This window comes from Anabas testudineus, chromosome 8 (genome assembly GCF_900324465.2).
Source record: "Anabas testudineus chromosome 8, fAnaTes1.2, whole genome shotgun sequence".
Taxonomy (NCBI): domain Eukaryota; kingdom Metazoa; phylum Chordata; class Actinopteri; order Anabantiformes; family Anabantidae; genus Anabas; species Anabas testudineus.
This window is the reverse complement of record NC_046617.1, coordinates 11,498,697-11,513,380: the sequence shown is the minus strand read 5'-3', so window position 1 is coordinate 11,513,380 and position 14,684 is coordinate 11,498,697. Positions and strand designations below refer to the sequence as shown.

Here is a 14,684-nt window from a genome sequence, read left to right as displayed (position 1 = left end):
GCTACCCAGTTTCCACTAGGATTATTATTGTTTCCATCTCTATTGTTTGCATCTGTCTCTTTGAGAATCACATCTGGTGTCTGTACTGGAAGTGTTTTTTTAAAAGTGTGTGTCTTTGTGACCCTGAGCCAACATTTCTTAACATTTTTGCTCGTTCTATCGACATTATCCTGCTTTTTACAATAGACTAAAGTGTATTCTGACTTTGCAGTAGAAGTGTGGCATTATGCTGCCATGCTTGAGTACTATTGTACTTACTCTAATACTACTGTATAATTTTTGTAATATTTTTCCTCCCTGTAAGTGAAGAGGTGTTGTAGGGCTGCTTCTAAAGATACATTTTAGTATCATGTAGTCCAGAGTAAACTGTTCAAAATCATTTATTTATTGCTTGGTCTAATCTATTAAACAAGTTTCTATTCAACTCTAATGGTTTTCAGTTTTGCCTTTTTGTAATTAGCACTAAACATCACTTAAATAATAAATGCAATGAAAGTTAAATATTTGCAAGGCGACTTTGAACTGGAATTTTTCATTTATATTCATTTTAATTTTCATCTATTAATGCTGTAATAACCATGTATTGTTTATATGGTTTTATATATAATTAATACCTTTTACAAAACACACAAACTATTAGTAAATAACATTTGAATGTTGGAATAGTGCAGTTTAATAATTGGGGAGCGAAAGGGGTGAAAGAAAAAGGATTATTAAAAGCTTGAGAAAAGATGGTTCCCTGTACTTAAAACTTTGTAGTAACTGTGGTATTTGTTAGTGAGTGTGTATGTGTGAAAGAGAGAGATGAGAGCATGGCTGCAGGCTGACAGAGGTCCTGGTATAATACAGTGGTGGAGAGCTGCAACTGATAACTATACTTATGGCCACTGGGGCTCATAGTGACAGCACATGCACTCCCATTACTGGTCCCATGCCTCATGCCCTATCTCTGGCAGCTTGCCACAGAGGGACCACACTGCCCTCTGCTGTTGATAAACAGGAAGTTCAGGCTCATTGAGAATTCAGCCAGGCACTCAGAGCAATGACTCAGGGGAGAAACTGACTAGGTTTTGACAGGGATGCACTTCTTTGAATTTTAGCAGTGATAAAGCATTTTCCTATGCACCCATAAAATCCCACAATATTTGCCTTTTCCTTGAAGGGAAATGTGTGGGCTGTTAGTTTTCAAAAACTTTTTAACCAACAGGTTCAATCTATTTTCAGCCCTGTGTTGTTCCCCATTTTTGTTTGTCTGCCAAAGCCACAATATTTGGGAATACAAACATAAACTGTTTTTTCTAATAAGATAACAACCAATCTTCCTGTCTTAACTCTCCTGTATTTCACCTTTTTCTCCTGTCCAGTGCTGAGTATACGAGGTGTGCAGGAGGAGGACCCCCCAGATCCCCAGATCATGCGGTTGGACAACATGCTGCTTGCGGAGGGCGTGTCAGGACCGGAGAAGGGTGGAGGATCGGCTGCAGCTGCTGCAGCTGCAGCAGCAGCAGGGGGCTCACCTACCGACAGCAGCATTGAACACTCTGACTATAGAGCAAAGCTCGCCCAAATCCGCCAGATATATCATTCTGAGCTAGAGAAGTATGAGCAGGTGTGTGCTGAGCAGACCCAAATGTTTGAATATACTGATAACAGTCTCATCAGTTACACTGAAAAACTTTTCTAAGAACAAAACTTAATTGTTATAGTGTGACTCAAAGTCTTTACTTACAGCTGTGAAGCACTATAAGATTTCTATTTCCATGTCTTGAGGGATTTTAATTATAGCATTAATTGTTGTGGTGTTTGGAATTAAACCTTGTATGGGGATGGGTAACCACATGCCTCAGGCATATGAGAATATGCAGATATTATTAAAACGAAGACTTAACCAGGTCACTTCAGCTTTAACAGTCAGTAAATAATTTGCACAACTTCCTGATGAATGTTGCTGAAATTTAGATTTCTGTTGTTCTTCATTGTTGTTTACTTAAAAAACCTTCATACTCCACTTGGTTGGCCCCCTACCTGCTCTGGTGAACTTTGTCATACTCATATACCAGTGGTTCCAGCAGTTATTATGAAATTACAATAAATGAGAATGATCTTGAGAATGACCTAAAACAGGAGTGGCTAACTGTGGTCCTTGAGAGCCACTGCCCTGCTTGTTTTCTAGCTTGACTCTACACACTGCTGATTACCTGTGTCAATCAGAAGCTGTAACTGCAGGGATGCTTGGAATACAAGCAAGGCTGTGAAGTAATTGAAATTCTCTGATTGGGTAGAAGAACAAGCCTTTCTCAAAAACATTTAGATGTGATTATCTCACTCTACTGGCTGTTTAACGAGTCTGGATTGCAAAGGTTAACATACTTTCTACAAAAAGTTAAATACTGACTACATATAAGAATAGATGGGAAAACACTCATGTATCATACTTGCATTATCTCGCTCCATACGCTCGTTGCTCCTCATGTTATTAGCCACCCTTTCCTAGTGTTTCGCTGATAGATGCAAGTTTAAGAGATACTACTGTGGGGCATGTTTAATGGCTCATAAGCCACTTGTAAGTCACAAGCTAAATATCCTAATATTAGTAAAGACAGCTTATTAACATAGGAGTAAGATTGCTAAGGCCTACATATCCTCATGTTGTGGCACTGGATTTGTGCTATGGGCTATGTTTTTACAAGTGCATTCAACTCCTCTCTCTCTCTCTCTCTCTCTCTCTCAACGATCCAGGCCTGCAGTGAGTTCACCAACCATGTAATGAACCTGCTGAGAGAGCAGTCTCGCACACGGCCCATCTCACCCAAGGAGATTGAGCGCATGGTGGCCATCATCCACCGCAAATTCAGCTCCATTCAGATGCAGCTCAAACAGAGCACCTGCGAGGCCGTCATGATTCTGCGATCACGCTTCCTTGACGCCAGGTCTGTCTGTCTGTGTGTGTCTGGCTGGTGTTTTCACCATCTGTTTCTGTGTGTGTGTGTGTGTGAGATGGTTGCTTGTTTTCTTGAGGTCTGAAGTAATCTGAGCATCTTGACTTTGTTTTTGTCAGACATGTACATTCCAAACACGTTGGTCATTATCTCTTGTTTCTGTTTGTCAGACGTAAGAGGCGTAACTTCAACAAGCAAGCTACAGAGGTGCTGAACGAATATTTCTACTCCCACTTGTCTAACCCTTACCCCAGTGAGGAAGCTAAGGAGGAACTGGCTAAAAAGTGTGGGATCACTGTGTCTCAGGTGAATTGCTAACACTGCTATTATGAAGACAATAAAAGGACACAGCTGTTTTTGAGGAAGCTGTGGTTATTTCCATTACTAAACCGAGGTTAAGCTGTCTCTGTTTCAAGATCCGTTTTTTTTTTTTTTTTTAAAGACTTCAATTAGCCTACGTGTTTCTATGTTGGTAAAATATAACAGAAAATAACAGCAATCCACCAGCAGATTGAATTTTCCTTATTTTTCTTAGCTTAGTGTGCAAAATAAACACTACACTCGAATGTCTGACGTCCATCTGTCCCTCAGGTCTCTAATTGGTTTGGCAACAAGAGAATACGCTACAAGAAGAACATTGGTAAGTTCCAGGAGGAGGCAAACCTGTACGCAGTTAAAACAGCGGTGGATGCTGCCAATGTGTCGGCGCAGGCTAGCCAGGCCAACTCTCCGGCAACGCCCAACTCAGGTACTACATGCTCTACCTCATCTACCCACAATCCCACCACTTCTCAGTAACAGGCTTCAGTTCCTCGGCTTACACTTGCATTCTCAAACACAACTTAACATGACTGAACCACACCAAAACTGTATGTTAACTGTTGTTTAAAGGAAAACCCATGTAGTCCAAAAATGTGCAGTCAGCCGGCTTCACTACAGGGTGTTCAGTGTAGTGTGAAATTATAAGGTGTATTTTTGCATGACATCATTTGTAAAGCATCTTAAGCCAACAAAATATGCAACTGTACGTAATCAGAAACCTTGACATAGTCTTTTACATTCTGGCTTTATAACTTGTCATTTCAACAGTGACATCAAATAAAAGTTTTTAAGTCTAACTAAGAGGAGTGAAATTGCAGTATTAACAACTTTAGACCACGTGTACAAGAACAACATGTGACTGTATAGTACTTCTCAACCATTGTTTGAAGCTGCATTCCCATGAGTATTACATCACTAATGTGTAAGACATAAGGTTGTTAAACTTGTTTGGTTTGTGTAGAGAAAGCAGCCTTTGCACATCTGACAACAAACATTTTAATCTTTGTATAACTGTGTAACAATCAGTGTGTTGCTTATGTAACACATCTTTTACAGCTTGGAACTGATTCATATCAGTTAATGTTATCAGTACTTTTTATTTTCATGTTTTCTGTCTTCAATTTATTTCATTATGAGTTTGCCTTTGATGGAATTTGCATATGTCTGTTTAGTACTTAGTCTTATTTAGTCTTTATGGCTAATAACTATATAGTAACCCTAATTTACAACAGAAGCCAATGGACTGGGTATGGTATAATACTCTTTGGTTCATTTGCTCAGTTCCACTTCAAAACATGTGATTGCACATGACTTTTAGAGTGCATAAGCAAGACATGAAGCTGCCAGCGACAGATTATATTGTCAAAATAAGGAGACAGTCATTTTTGGCTACCAGTCAAAATTCATAGAAAAAACTGGTAATGCTGCATATTTTATCATGTTAAAGCCTTTAAACCACAAGACATACAACTGTACACCACAAACCACCACCTTTTGACATTAAATAAATTAAAATATTACTACAAGATTTTTCTGATGTGGAGAGGGATTCAAATGTGGGTAAACTGCACCGAGCAAGCAACGAATCGTACTATCAGAAAATAGCTTCCTGTCTCAATGAGGTCTTGTGTAAACTGACCAGTTCAGCTGCTGAAAACCGTGCTCTCCATAATGAAGCAGGTTATTAGAATTTACATCATCTTGTCAACGTTCATCACCAGTCTTGACCTTTTGACCCCATGGCACTGCAGTGGGGCTGATTGGATATTGGCTATATATATTGCCTACAGGGTCACCGGGGTCATACAGTTTGTCTCACACAGGCGACGCCTACCTCGGCCTGCGTTCCCTCAACGGGGAGGGTCTCAACATCACCTCCTCTCTGCAGCCCCAGGTATGCACTGAGGCAGCTGTAGAGTTGGTCTCAATGCTGTTAACCCAGCCACCCAGATTCCTTGGATACCTACCCTTAGTCTAGCACCTTTTGCCCCTGACCTCTCCTCAAATCCCGTCCTGACTTTACCCAGCACAAACTGGCCTTTCTTTACACTGTGCAGAGAATCACACAAAGCGAACACTTTGTTTATGGCTATTTAAAATGGTGTTTTTGCATTCCCCTCTATAATTATATACACTACATATACAGTTGTCCCTATCCATATGTATTTCTTCAGCAATGGTCAACCTCAGTGCAGAATCTCTATATCATTTTTGGGGCATCACAGACAACCTCAGTACTCTTGTATGTGCAAGACAGAGCTGGAATATTTCAACAAATCATGGCTGGGGATAAACTTTAAGTCTAAACCGCTGGTCAGTTGCTCCTCCTTAGGTCCTGCACCTCCCACCCTTCATTCAGCTTCCTGTCTTTTTTACTGTCCCTTCCAAATGTCCCTTCATGTCATATCTCCATGTATTCGACCCTTCATGTGTGTAGACCAAGAGAAAAACTTAGACTGTCGTTGTGATTCCTTTTTGTTAACAGATGTACATGTTGTTGTTGTTTTGTTGTTCTGGAGGGATCCACAGACTTCTGCTGTTAAGCACCATCTACTGTATAACAAACGATACCAAGATGCCGTTTTGCCTCAGTTGCAGTCTTTCATTTCATTTAGAGCAGAAGTGGTTTAATATGGGTGTTATGGAACTGATGGGTGAACACAATGTTGAGTGCAGCCATTAGTACTACTCGCTGGTTCTGATGCGTGCAGTAGAGATTTGTGGATGTTATTCTCCCCTGTTCTGCATGTGGTTGTACAGTAAAAAAAAAACAGTATCTGGTTAAGGATTTGTTCACTTGTCTGCTTTTTACACTTAAGTTTGTGAATGTGTTTTGTCTCTGATAGGTGGATACCCTGCACCGTGCTACACACCTGACGGGCGGCTATGAGGAGCTGTCGGGTAGTGGCCTCTACACCCCTCATCGCCTGGATGTGAGTACCACTTTACATGGAGGGGGGGAAAAAGGGAGACAGGCAAACATTCACATTAATTTCCATGAGGAAATGCGGATACATGTTCTGCACAGTTTGCTTTTTGTCTTTAAGGGATTTTAGACTTTTTGGAGGCTTTCTGAGTCTTGATTTGATCGTTTGACAGTAGACGGCCAACATGGGGAAAGAGAGAGAGGGGGAGAGGAACATGCAACAAAGGCCAGACTCAAAGGCAGGACGTTGTGGTTATACGGCACGTGTATGAATCATTATGCCACCAGCGCTCTCTGCATATTGAAATTAACAGCATTTAAATCTTTAACATAGATGTCCAGATAAGGCTCAGCTTATTTTATAAGCTGTTTTATATTAACAGGAACATGAATAATACTTCATCGGATGTTAAGTTTATATATCTGCCAGATGATTAATAAACACTATTACTTTGTTTTCTGCTTCCCTCTCCCCTATCTTTATTATTATTGATTTCTCTTCTGAATTGCATCAAAGCATCCTAGATTGAGGTGATGTAATACAGCATCGTTGTGCCATATTACATCATTTTAAAACACTACCCTAACATACAAAAGAATGACATTAAAACAGCAATTACTGGAGTTTGCCTACAAGGTGAATAGAAAGGTTAGTGTTCATTAACGTGTTTCTTTGACTTTGTGACTGCAGCTTTTTGACACTGCCCGCCTGAAGGTGCAGTTCACCCCAAACCAGCCTATTAGGCTACAGTGAAGAAGCAGCTTTCATGTTTTATCAAACTGAAGCAAGAATTTTGTTTGCAATGTAACAGAATTTTTGAGACTACATTGTTTGGTTAGTAAGTACAAATAATTACAATCCCCCTCTTCATGCACAACACTCTCTTCTCATCTGTTTACAGGCTAACAGCTGGCAGGACACCACCAACCCCCCCTTGGTCACCTCCCCTTCTGGTCCTCCTGGCAGTGTCCACTCAGACACCTCCAACTGATCTGGTGGTTCTCCCTGCCATCACTTTATTCCCACTGCAGTCTGCTCTGACTACCATCCTCTGTACCCATTTTTCAATCTTCCCTTGTCTCTCAACTAGACAGCCACACCGGGCTGCATTTGCATTTCATAAACACACACTGTGCTGGAACACAGGACAGCCAAACAAAGGTTGGGAGGAATTCTCCCTCTGCCCCACAGCTCCACTTCAACGCTCGAAGCTCTGTAGTTCAGAATGAAAGAGGGATGGAGCTTTCTGACGCTGAGACAAACAGGAAACGTCTTCACTATCAAGGACTTTTTGAAAACCACTGACCAAGCTGTGTAGATGATCATGATGTCTGTACATTATGTGTATATGCACGTTACTTCACACAGTACTCACACAGCTTGACTATGTGCTGTTGACCTCTGCACTTGACCCTTTGCTTTGGAAAACTGTGTGTGATTGCCTGTATCTCATGAAGCCTTGGCATTTGACAGCCAAACTGTTGATACGGATCACCAGGGAGCTCTGCTCACCTTGCTCGTACCAAAGTGCTGCCCCAGTAGTTGTCAACACATGCGTTCCTCCGAGATCACCCTCTGCCAACTCAACACAAGACGCTGTTGTATCTTCCAGTCGTTATAGCTTGATGTTTCATTCTGTTGGAGATTTCAAAGTGAATAATTTGAATATGCACAAAAGGTGCATGCAGCTCCCTTTCATAACACACTCCCAACTTTTCAGTCGTTTTCATAGAAAGCTGACATAAAAGATGTGTCAAGCACAAGTTAGCATCCTTGTTATGGGTGTCTCTACCTGTAAAAGGGTAGTTAAGGGGATCACTGTTCTAAACCAGGCAGGACAGATGATAATAGGGCTGGTGAGAAGAGGAGGAAAGGGCAGAGAGAGGAGAATATCTTTGGTTGAGTGGATGTAACTATTAGCCCTTTTTGTTGCTAACCAATAGAGGGTGTTGGTAGATGGCTTGTAGACTTTACTTCTTGCTTTCTGTCCACTAGTTTATTTTATTGTAGGCTATTTTCTAATGCTGTTTCACCAAGAATGCACCAGCCACCACCAAAAATGAGCTCCATAAAGCATCTAAGTGACGTTAGGAGAAGGGTGGAAAGTTTGTGGGGCATCGATGTGTTATTGGGACAAACGTGACATGAATTTAGAAATGTGACTGTCTTCCATGCATGTAGGACTTCTAGGCGTGATATTGTTTTCATTTAACCTTCCAAGTTTTTAGCTTTGTTTTTATTAACAAAAGATAAAGGGTATAATTATTACAGTCAGACCAAAAAGGAAAAAGTGCATCATGTATTACTATGATGTGTGCGTGCGTGTGTGTGTCTCTGAATGGGCGCGTGTACAGTGTTCTTGGGATGTTTTAGTCAAACTGGCTGGTGCCCTCTGACCATTGTAAGCATTATACAGACTGGGTGCTTCCACCAGCCTACGACAGACCTGAGATCTCCTCCCCACCTTGAAACATTTAAGCTTGTGAGCCCGAGGCAACACACTACAACCTTCTGTTGTACCAAACCAAAAATACCACCTTCAGCAATGTAATAATGCTACTCTGCGTCTATAAAGTTGGTGCACAGCCACCTTTTCAGTTTGAGGGGAGGAGGGAATTACATTTGTATCTGTGTCTCTGTGTGGTATTGTCATGCCTCAAGTTACTTGGATTCTTTTTTTAAAATTGTTTTTATTTTATTTTTTTGGTGGGGGGTTTGTTCTGGGGCTTCACGGAAAGAGGGTGGGTGGATCGAGGATTGCATCACACGTGTAATTTGATTGTGACCATAGAAAGTATGCTGTCCCCCGTACCCATCCTTTAACACCTTATAGTATAACCCCAACTGTTTTGTTTCTAGTGTAACGGCCAATTGGGCAAGGGCTTCTCTCTCTCTTCTGTTACAAAAAAAGAAAAAAAAAAAGAGGCAGCACTGGGTGTAGTAAAAGTTTTAACTTGTGTTTAAGACAAACCTGCAGTGTTTTGGGGATTTTCATTCTTTGGAACTATTTTATACATTAACCGTTATGTGAATAACAAAGCATTTTGATAGTAAGGTAAAGCCTTATGAAGATTTAAGTGTCAGCCTAGACTTTGTTGAACCATATGTTACAGAACAAAACTTGAGCTTGTGACCCCGTCACACGTGATATCCCACATTTAATTACCTGTTTTGTTACTCATTGCAGTTCATACGACTGTATCTTATGAATAACGTTGTCGTCACACCAAATTATAATGCCCCCCCCCCCTTTTTCTACCTGTTGTAATGGATGTCACTGTACAGTTTGTGTAATGTTTCAGTATTTCTTTTTTTTTCTTTTATAAACTTTGACTTGATTTGGTTGAGATGGCAGTTTTATTTGTCCTTTTGTGTCATAACTATCAATTTTCAATATTATTTAGATATTTTGTTACATAACTGGGTGGCAATGCAGGGTTTACAGGTGGAACATTTGGTGCTGTGGAAAGATAACTGATAACAACTGAGGCTCCACGACCGACATGCGTTGGTAGACATTTCTGTGTTTAGTACGGACCTTGTTTTGATGCTCTTCAGTTGATGCATTTCCCACACGCAGTTACAGTCACTTCCCTAAACACCTAACCACATCTGCTATAGTAGACGTTTCTCAATGTAGGACAAAGTTTATCCTATTAGATTTTTAAATGCAAAATACCACGATGATATAAAAGCAGTACCTTTGGATACAACAGATACTTTATTTCTGATAATCATACAGAAAAATATTTTATTCAGTACTTTTGATCATTTTCAAATCTCATTTGGATTCTGTAAGTGACTAAATGACTTCCACAGCACCAAATAGCTTTGTAAGCCCTTTTGATTTTTGTTTTTATTAGTATATTTGTATCTCCCCTCTTTCCCTTGTATTTACCCCTCTCTCTACCTCCGTCTTTCCATTTCTCTTGTATATAACCCCACTGTTTTCAGACTTGTGAGTCTGTATGAACTCCTTTTATACCTCAACTTTAGAATTGTTCTAGAAAGAGAAAAACAAAACGAAGAATATGACAAATTGTAGTGTTCTTATTAGAAAATCAATAAAATGATTTAGTGTGATTTTTTTTTTTTTCCCCCTCAGTATTTGATTTCAGATTTTAGGAGTGTTTCATTTTATAATTTGTCACAAATGCTCTTGTGATAGTCAAATGTAATAAAAGGAGAGATTGCACCATCTGATGATTAATATGTGAATCTTTCAGCTTCACGGATGAGATTGTTTTCAGGTTTTTAATAGAACACTACATTGTTTCTGTTCAACTTAATTCAGAAATGCAAACATTGAAAAGGAGGTAGACTGGCTGATGTCGAGCCAGGAAAAAAAAAACAAAAACAAAAAAATATACAAAAATACAATGTGTCCTGATTCGATTAGTCAGTTTTGGGACTGCAGGCCTACAGCCATCACACCCCTGGCACTGTCCAACTGTCTTCTTTGTTGTCGGTGTCCAAACACAAGGCCTGATCTTCGGACTTTCTTCTACCTTCCTGTAACAAAATTGTTTTCTCAGTGTGACGAGGAGACATTTTGATTTTCAACAAAGGGAAAATTTATTTACGAGCTAATTTTCTAATATGACTAAAAGAAAATATAATATTTGGATGCAGTTTTCCCTAGATGCATGTGGAAAAGTAATCTCTTATGTCCTACACCTGTTTCTAAAAGAAACCGAGAGCAGAAACTGGTTCCTTTTTTCACCCAGTGCCAGAAACCGTATCATCTTACTTGATGATGGCTTAGATTGGACAAACAGCAAGTACATTGGAGCGTTAGGTGAAAACCTGCATGACTTACTGAGAGGGAATGTGAGAAGTCAAAAAACCTGACGTTACATAATAAACAATGTAAGCACCACTGAAACCTGACAAGTCCAGAAACGTTTAATATCTACTTAAATGGAAGCGTACCTCCGGCAACGGTGAGTCAATCTCAAGAGATGGAGCGTCCCTCTGTGGGTCAGCACCTCTTCCACACAGACAGCACAGGATACACTTGAACGTCCTCCGCATCTCATCGTCCCTCAGGGAATAGATGATAGGATTGACCAGAGAGTTGCACTCGGCAAACACCAAACAATACTTCTCGTAGTCGTTGGCATGGCTAGCTGCACCCAGCAGCCCGTCCAACAAGAGCGTCACCAGGCCGGGGGTCCAGCAAATTACAAAGGCACCTGCAGAGAGTTAGGTTGTTAATGGGGAACGAAAACTACATCAATAAACCTAAATGACGTGATATGACACCTGCTGTAATCTGTTAGGAAATATTTGCACTCTGGTTGCCTAATATCCAGAAATGAGTCACCTGAGCAATTAAAGAAGTGGAAATTTCTTACAACCTTTGACCCTGCCTGCAATAAGACACAATAATAAAAAGAAGTCTGTGCAGCGCAGATGTTTCTTCAGAGTGAGTCAGTCTTGTAATTTTGTGGTTGCTTACAAACCAAACTATACAAAGTTCACCTCTGACCCAGTAGTGCATTGCTACACACAAATAGTTACTCACCCAGTACTATGGAGATGATTTTCATGAGGTTGATGACCGCCTGGCTGTGCCACATCTCTGACGTGTGCTGAGAGGCGAGCTGGCTCTGGTATCTTACATAGATAAAGATACGGGTGTACATAGCCATCATGATGAAGAAAGTCAGCAGGTTGAGAACTGCCCAAAAAATGAGGAAGCGACGGCTGTAGAGCGGAGCAACAGTGGAGCAGTCGCTCAAGTCGCACTCGCAGTTCCAAAATAGTGAGGGCACCAAGCCCATGATGATGCCTACAGCCCAGATGCCAATAATCAACAGCACCACTCGCCGCTTGGTCATCTTGCTGTGAAGCTGCATGGTAAAGATGGTCTGATGGCGCTCCATGGCAACAGCGAGCAGGTTGGCCACAGATGCCGTCAGGCTGATGTCAATCAGAGCCCCGCGAATGTACCACTGCTCCTTAGTGAGTGAACTGGTCCGGGGGCCCGTGTTCAGCATCAGGTTAGCATAGGCGATACCTGCAAACAAGTCTGCTGCAGCCATGTTGCCCAGGAGATAGTAGATGGGGAAGTGGAAGCGGCGGTTCACAAAGATAGCCACCATCACCATCAGGTTGGCCAGCATTACAATGACAGACACCGTCAGGCCCAGTCCGATCACCAAAATGTCCCGCGGCGTCCATACCACATTGATCTTCTTCGCCACCAGGTTGTAGAAAAAAGTCACATTGTGGTCGTAGTGGCAGCTGTTTGACCAATTGCTGTCCATGGCCATCGCTGCAGACGCAAAACAGATACAGTCATGTCCAGATTTAGTAATTTTATATAGCCTACATAAAATATCCACAGCAGATTTAAAATGAAGGAAATAAAATGTCACTAGAGTAGACTTTAATCAAAGCATTTGATTTACTGCAGCGGACTTCAGCTGCTGCTTGTTTGTGGGTCTTTCTGGTTTCAGTCTTCAGTAAAGGAAAAGCTCTGTTGGGTTGAGATGAGGTGACTTGACCAGTGAAGAATATCTCATCTTCTTTGCTTTGAGAAACTCTAGCTGCTGTTTGGTTTGGGTTATTAAGCATCTTCAGTTTAGAGTATAAAGAGTATAGAGTGTAGCTCTACACACTTCAGAATATATCCTGATTCTTTTATCGGCTGTCAGGTTTTCAGTAAACACCAGTGAACCACCTGGTTCCACTGACAACAATACATGTCCATCCTGTAGCACTGCACATTTGACAGATGATGCATGTTTTGGATCATAAGCCGTCTCTAACACTCCACACGTTTCTCTTCCCATCATACTGGTACAGGTTAATCTTGGTTTCATCAGTCCAGATAATCTTACTCTAGATCTTGTCAGTCAGACTTTTTGTTTAGATGTTTTCTGGCACTGACACAACTACTTCCTCAAGACTGTTCTTGCCTTTATGTTGTGAAAAGATCCTTTTCACCTTGATTTGCACACTGTCCCTCTTGGGCATATTTAGTTTTTGTTCTTTCTTTTCAGCCTAACGATGAACTCCTTCGCTCCTCTTTAGACCTCATGAGTGTTGCAGTGAACAACTAGCAAGTTTGAATTCCATTATTAGATCCAGCTCCAGATCTTTTATCAGCTTAATTTATCATGGACTAATGAGGGACACACCTGGCCATGAAACCACCTGTCATCAAGTGTCCAAAGACCTATGAGCTGCTGAAAATGGGGAAGTGTGTATAAAAATAGTTGTAAATCCTAAGACTAGCTCGAATACTTCCGAGTTGAAAGTCTGCACTTTAATGACATCTTGATTGCTTCATTTTAAATCCACCGTTCAAACCTAATGCAAATCTACAGCAATGGTGTCACTGGTTGAATGGTTGAAGATATTTAACAACAGGCTGTAATGGACAGTGCTGTATTGTTTCTCCATTTCACATTCACCATGCAAAGGACTCATTGTTTCAGCTGTGCCTCTCACAGATCGTGTTTTTACTAACTAGACGCTATAATAAGATGTGTCGTGTTAGCTCTAATGAATCTATTTTAACACAGTGACCTGGTGCTTTTACTCAGCAACAGTGTGGTCACTGCACAGATGAACCTCAGTGGTTTAAAACACTACAGACCAACACTGATCCTGTAAAATGATGTTTTCTATTAAATGTCCTTCACAAAGTCTCAAAAATCAAAGTGGACGATTTTACATTGCTCTGATTGTTTTAACAAACCAGAAGTAAAAAAAAAAAAAAAAAAAAAATCCACAAGACACCAACAACAAACCACAGATGTGAGATAATGAAAGTAACAAAGCAACAAACATATTGCGTAAATCTGGGCCTGTTAACGTTAAGAAAGAGAAAACACGCCAGAAACAACTGAGCACAAGTCTTTTCTTCTTTCTGGAGCAAACAACAGGCATTAATAAGCCACGTAAAGGTATTTCTGCAGATGTTTTCTTTTTAAAGTAGTTTTGCACAGCAGTAGCATTTGACTTGTTGTAATCCTACCTCGGCTCTCAGAGTCTCTCCCACTGGGTCCGAGCGGCTCACTTCACTGCGGCCATGCGGCCTCTGAGTCTCCAAGTCACCTGGACCTGACAGGCAGGTAGGGCTGCAGCCTGAAATGTCAGCAAAGACACACACACACACGGACAGGGTTTCTCTGTTTTTTTTTTCTCCTTGCAAAGACTAAACCCCGCTCCACATTTTAATCAAATTTGATGCGTAAAAAAAAAAAAGAAACTTTAGTAGTAACTCCCAGTAACAGGGGAGGGGCACCTGAAGGCACCACACACGTCTGGACGAGTTCAAATTCTACTTCTTCACCGGCTATAAAGCAGATGTCAACACTGATAATTAGGACGCTCTATTTAGATTTTTAAAAGCCCTTTTTTTTTCATGCGTACAGCAGCGTTATTATCTGAATTTACCAAACACACTCACCGGTTGAAATCAGCTTTTCTCGGATTCAAAGTATTTACCGGAAGTTTCTCACGTCCGGCCGCTGGGAATTTA

General features: G+C 40.9%; 2 protein-coding genes across 5 annotated transcripts in view; one reads left to right on the top strand and one right to left on the bottom strand.

Moving 5' to 3' along the window:
- The window catches only part of pbx4 (pre-B-cell leukemia transcription factor 4), a 25,709-nt gene extending 15,324 nt beyond the window's left edge, over nt 1-10,385 (top strand). For 2 of the 3 annotated variants that reach the window (XM_026351966.1, XM_026351975.1), the window contains 6 exons: nt 1,365-1,609; nt 2,740-2,930; nt 3,110-3,245; nt 3,531-3,687; nt 6,107-6,193; nt 7,089-10,385. In XM_026351966.1, the coding sequence (XP_026207751.1) occupies nt 1,365-1,609; nt 2,740-2,930; nt 3,110-3,245; nt 3,531-3,687; nt 6,107-6,150 (773 nt within the window). In that variant the 3' untranslated portion in view covers nt 6,151-6,193; nt 7,089-10,385. Of the gene's footprint in view, nt 1-1,364; nt 1,610-2,739; nt 2,931-3,109; nt 3,246-3,530; nt 3,688-5,050; nt 5,155-6,106; nt 6,194-7,088 lie in introns of all 3 variants that reach the window. The other variant, XM_026351984.1, reaches the window with a different exon arrangement.
- Nucleotides 7,721-14,684, bottom strand: lpar2a (lysophosphatidic acid receptor 2a). Of its 2 annotated transcripts, XM_026352009.1 has the most exons (5): nt 14,613-14,684; nt 14,178-14,287; nt 11,715-12,467; nt 11,120-11,382; nt 7,721-7,822 (listed from the first exon to the last, which is right to left on the bottom strand). In XM_026352009.1, the coding sequence occupies exons 3-5, from the start codon at nt 12,463-12,465 to the stop codon at nt 7,733-7,735; spliced, it is 1,104 nt and encodes a 367-aa protein (XP_026207794.1). In that variant the 5' UTR covers nt 12,466-12,467; nt 14,178-14,287; nt 14,613-14,684; the 3' UTR covers nt 7,721-7,732. The 2 variants fall into 2 exon arrangements, with proteins under 2 accessions (XP_026207794.1, XP_026207803.1); XM_026352018.1 differs by lacking the exon at nt 7,721-7,822 and adding an exon at nt 10,423-10,699 and having other exon boundaries at nt 14,178-14,677.

Excerpts from the sequence above, each read along its gene's own strand:
- lpar2a (XM_026352009.1), bottom strand. The coding sequence starts at position 12,465 with ATGGCCATGGACAGCAATTGGTCAAACAGCTGCCACTACGACCACAAT. Across the intron at positions 11,383-11,714 it reads AATCATCTCCATAGTACTGG|GTGCCTTTGTAATTTGCTGG; the intron begins GTGAGTAACTAT and ends AACTCTCTGCAG. Across the intron at positions 7,823-11,119 it reads TTGACTCACCGTTGCCGGAG|AATGAAACATCAAGCTATAA; the intron begins GTACGCTTCCAT and ends AATCTCCAACAG.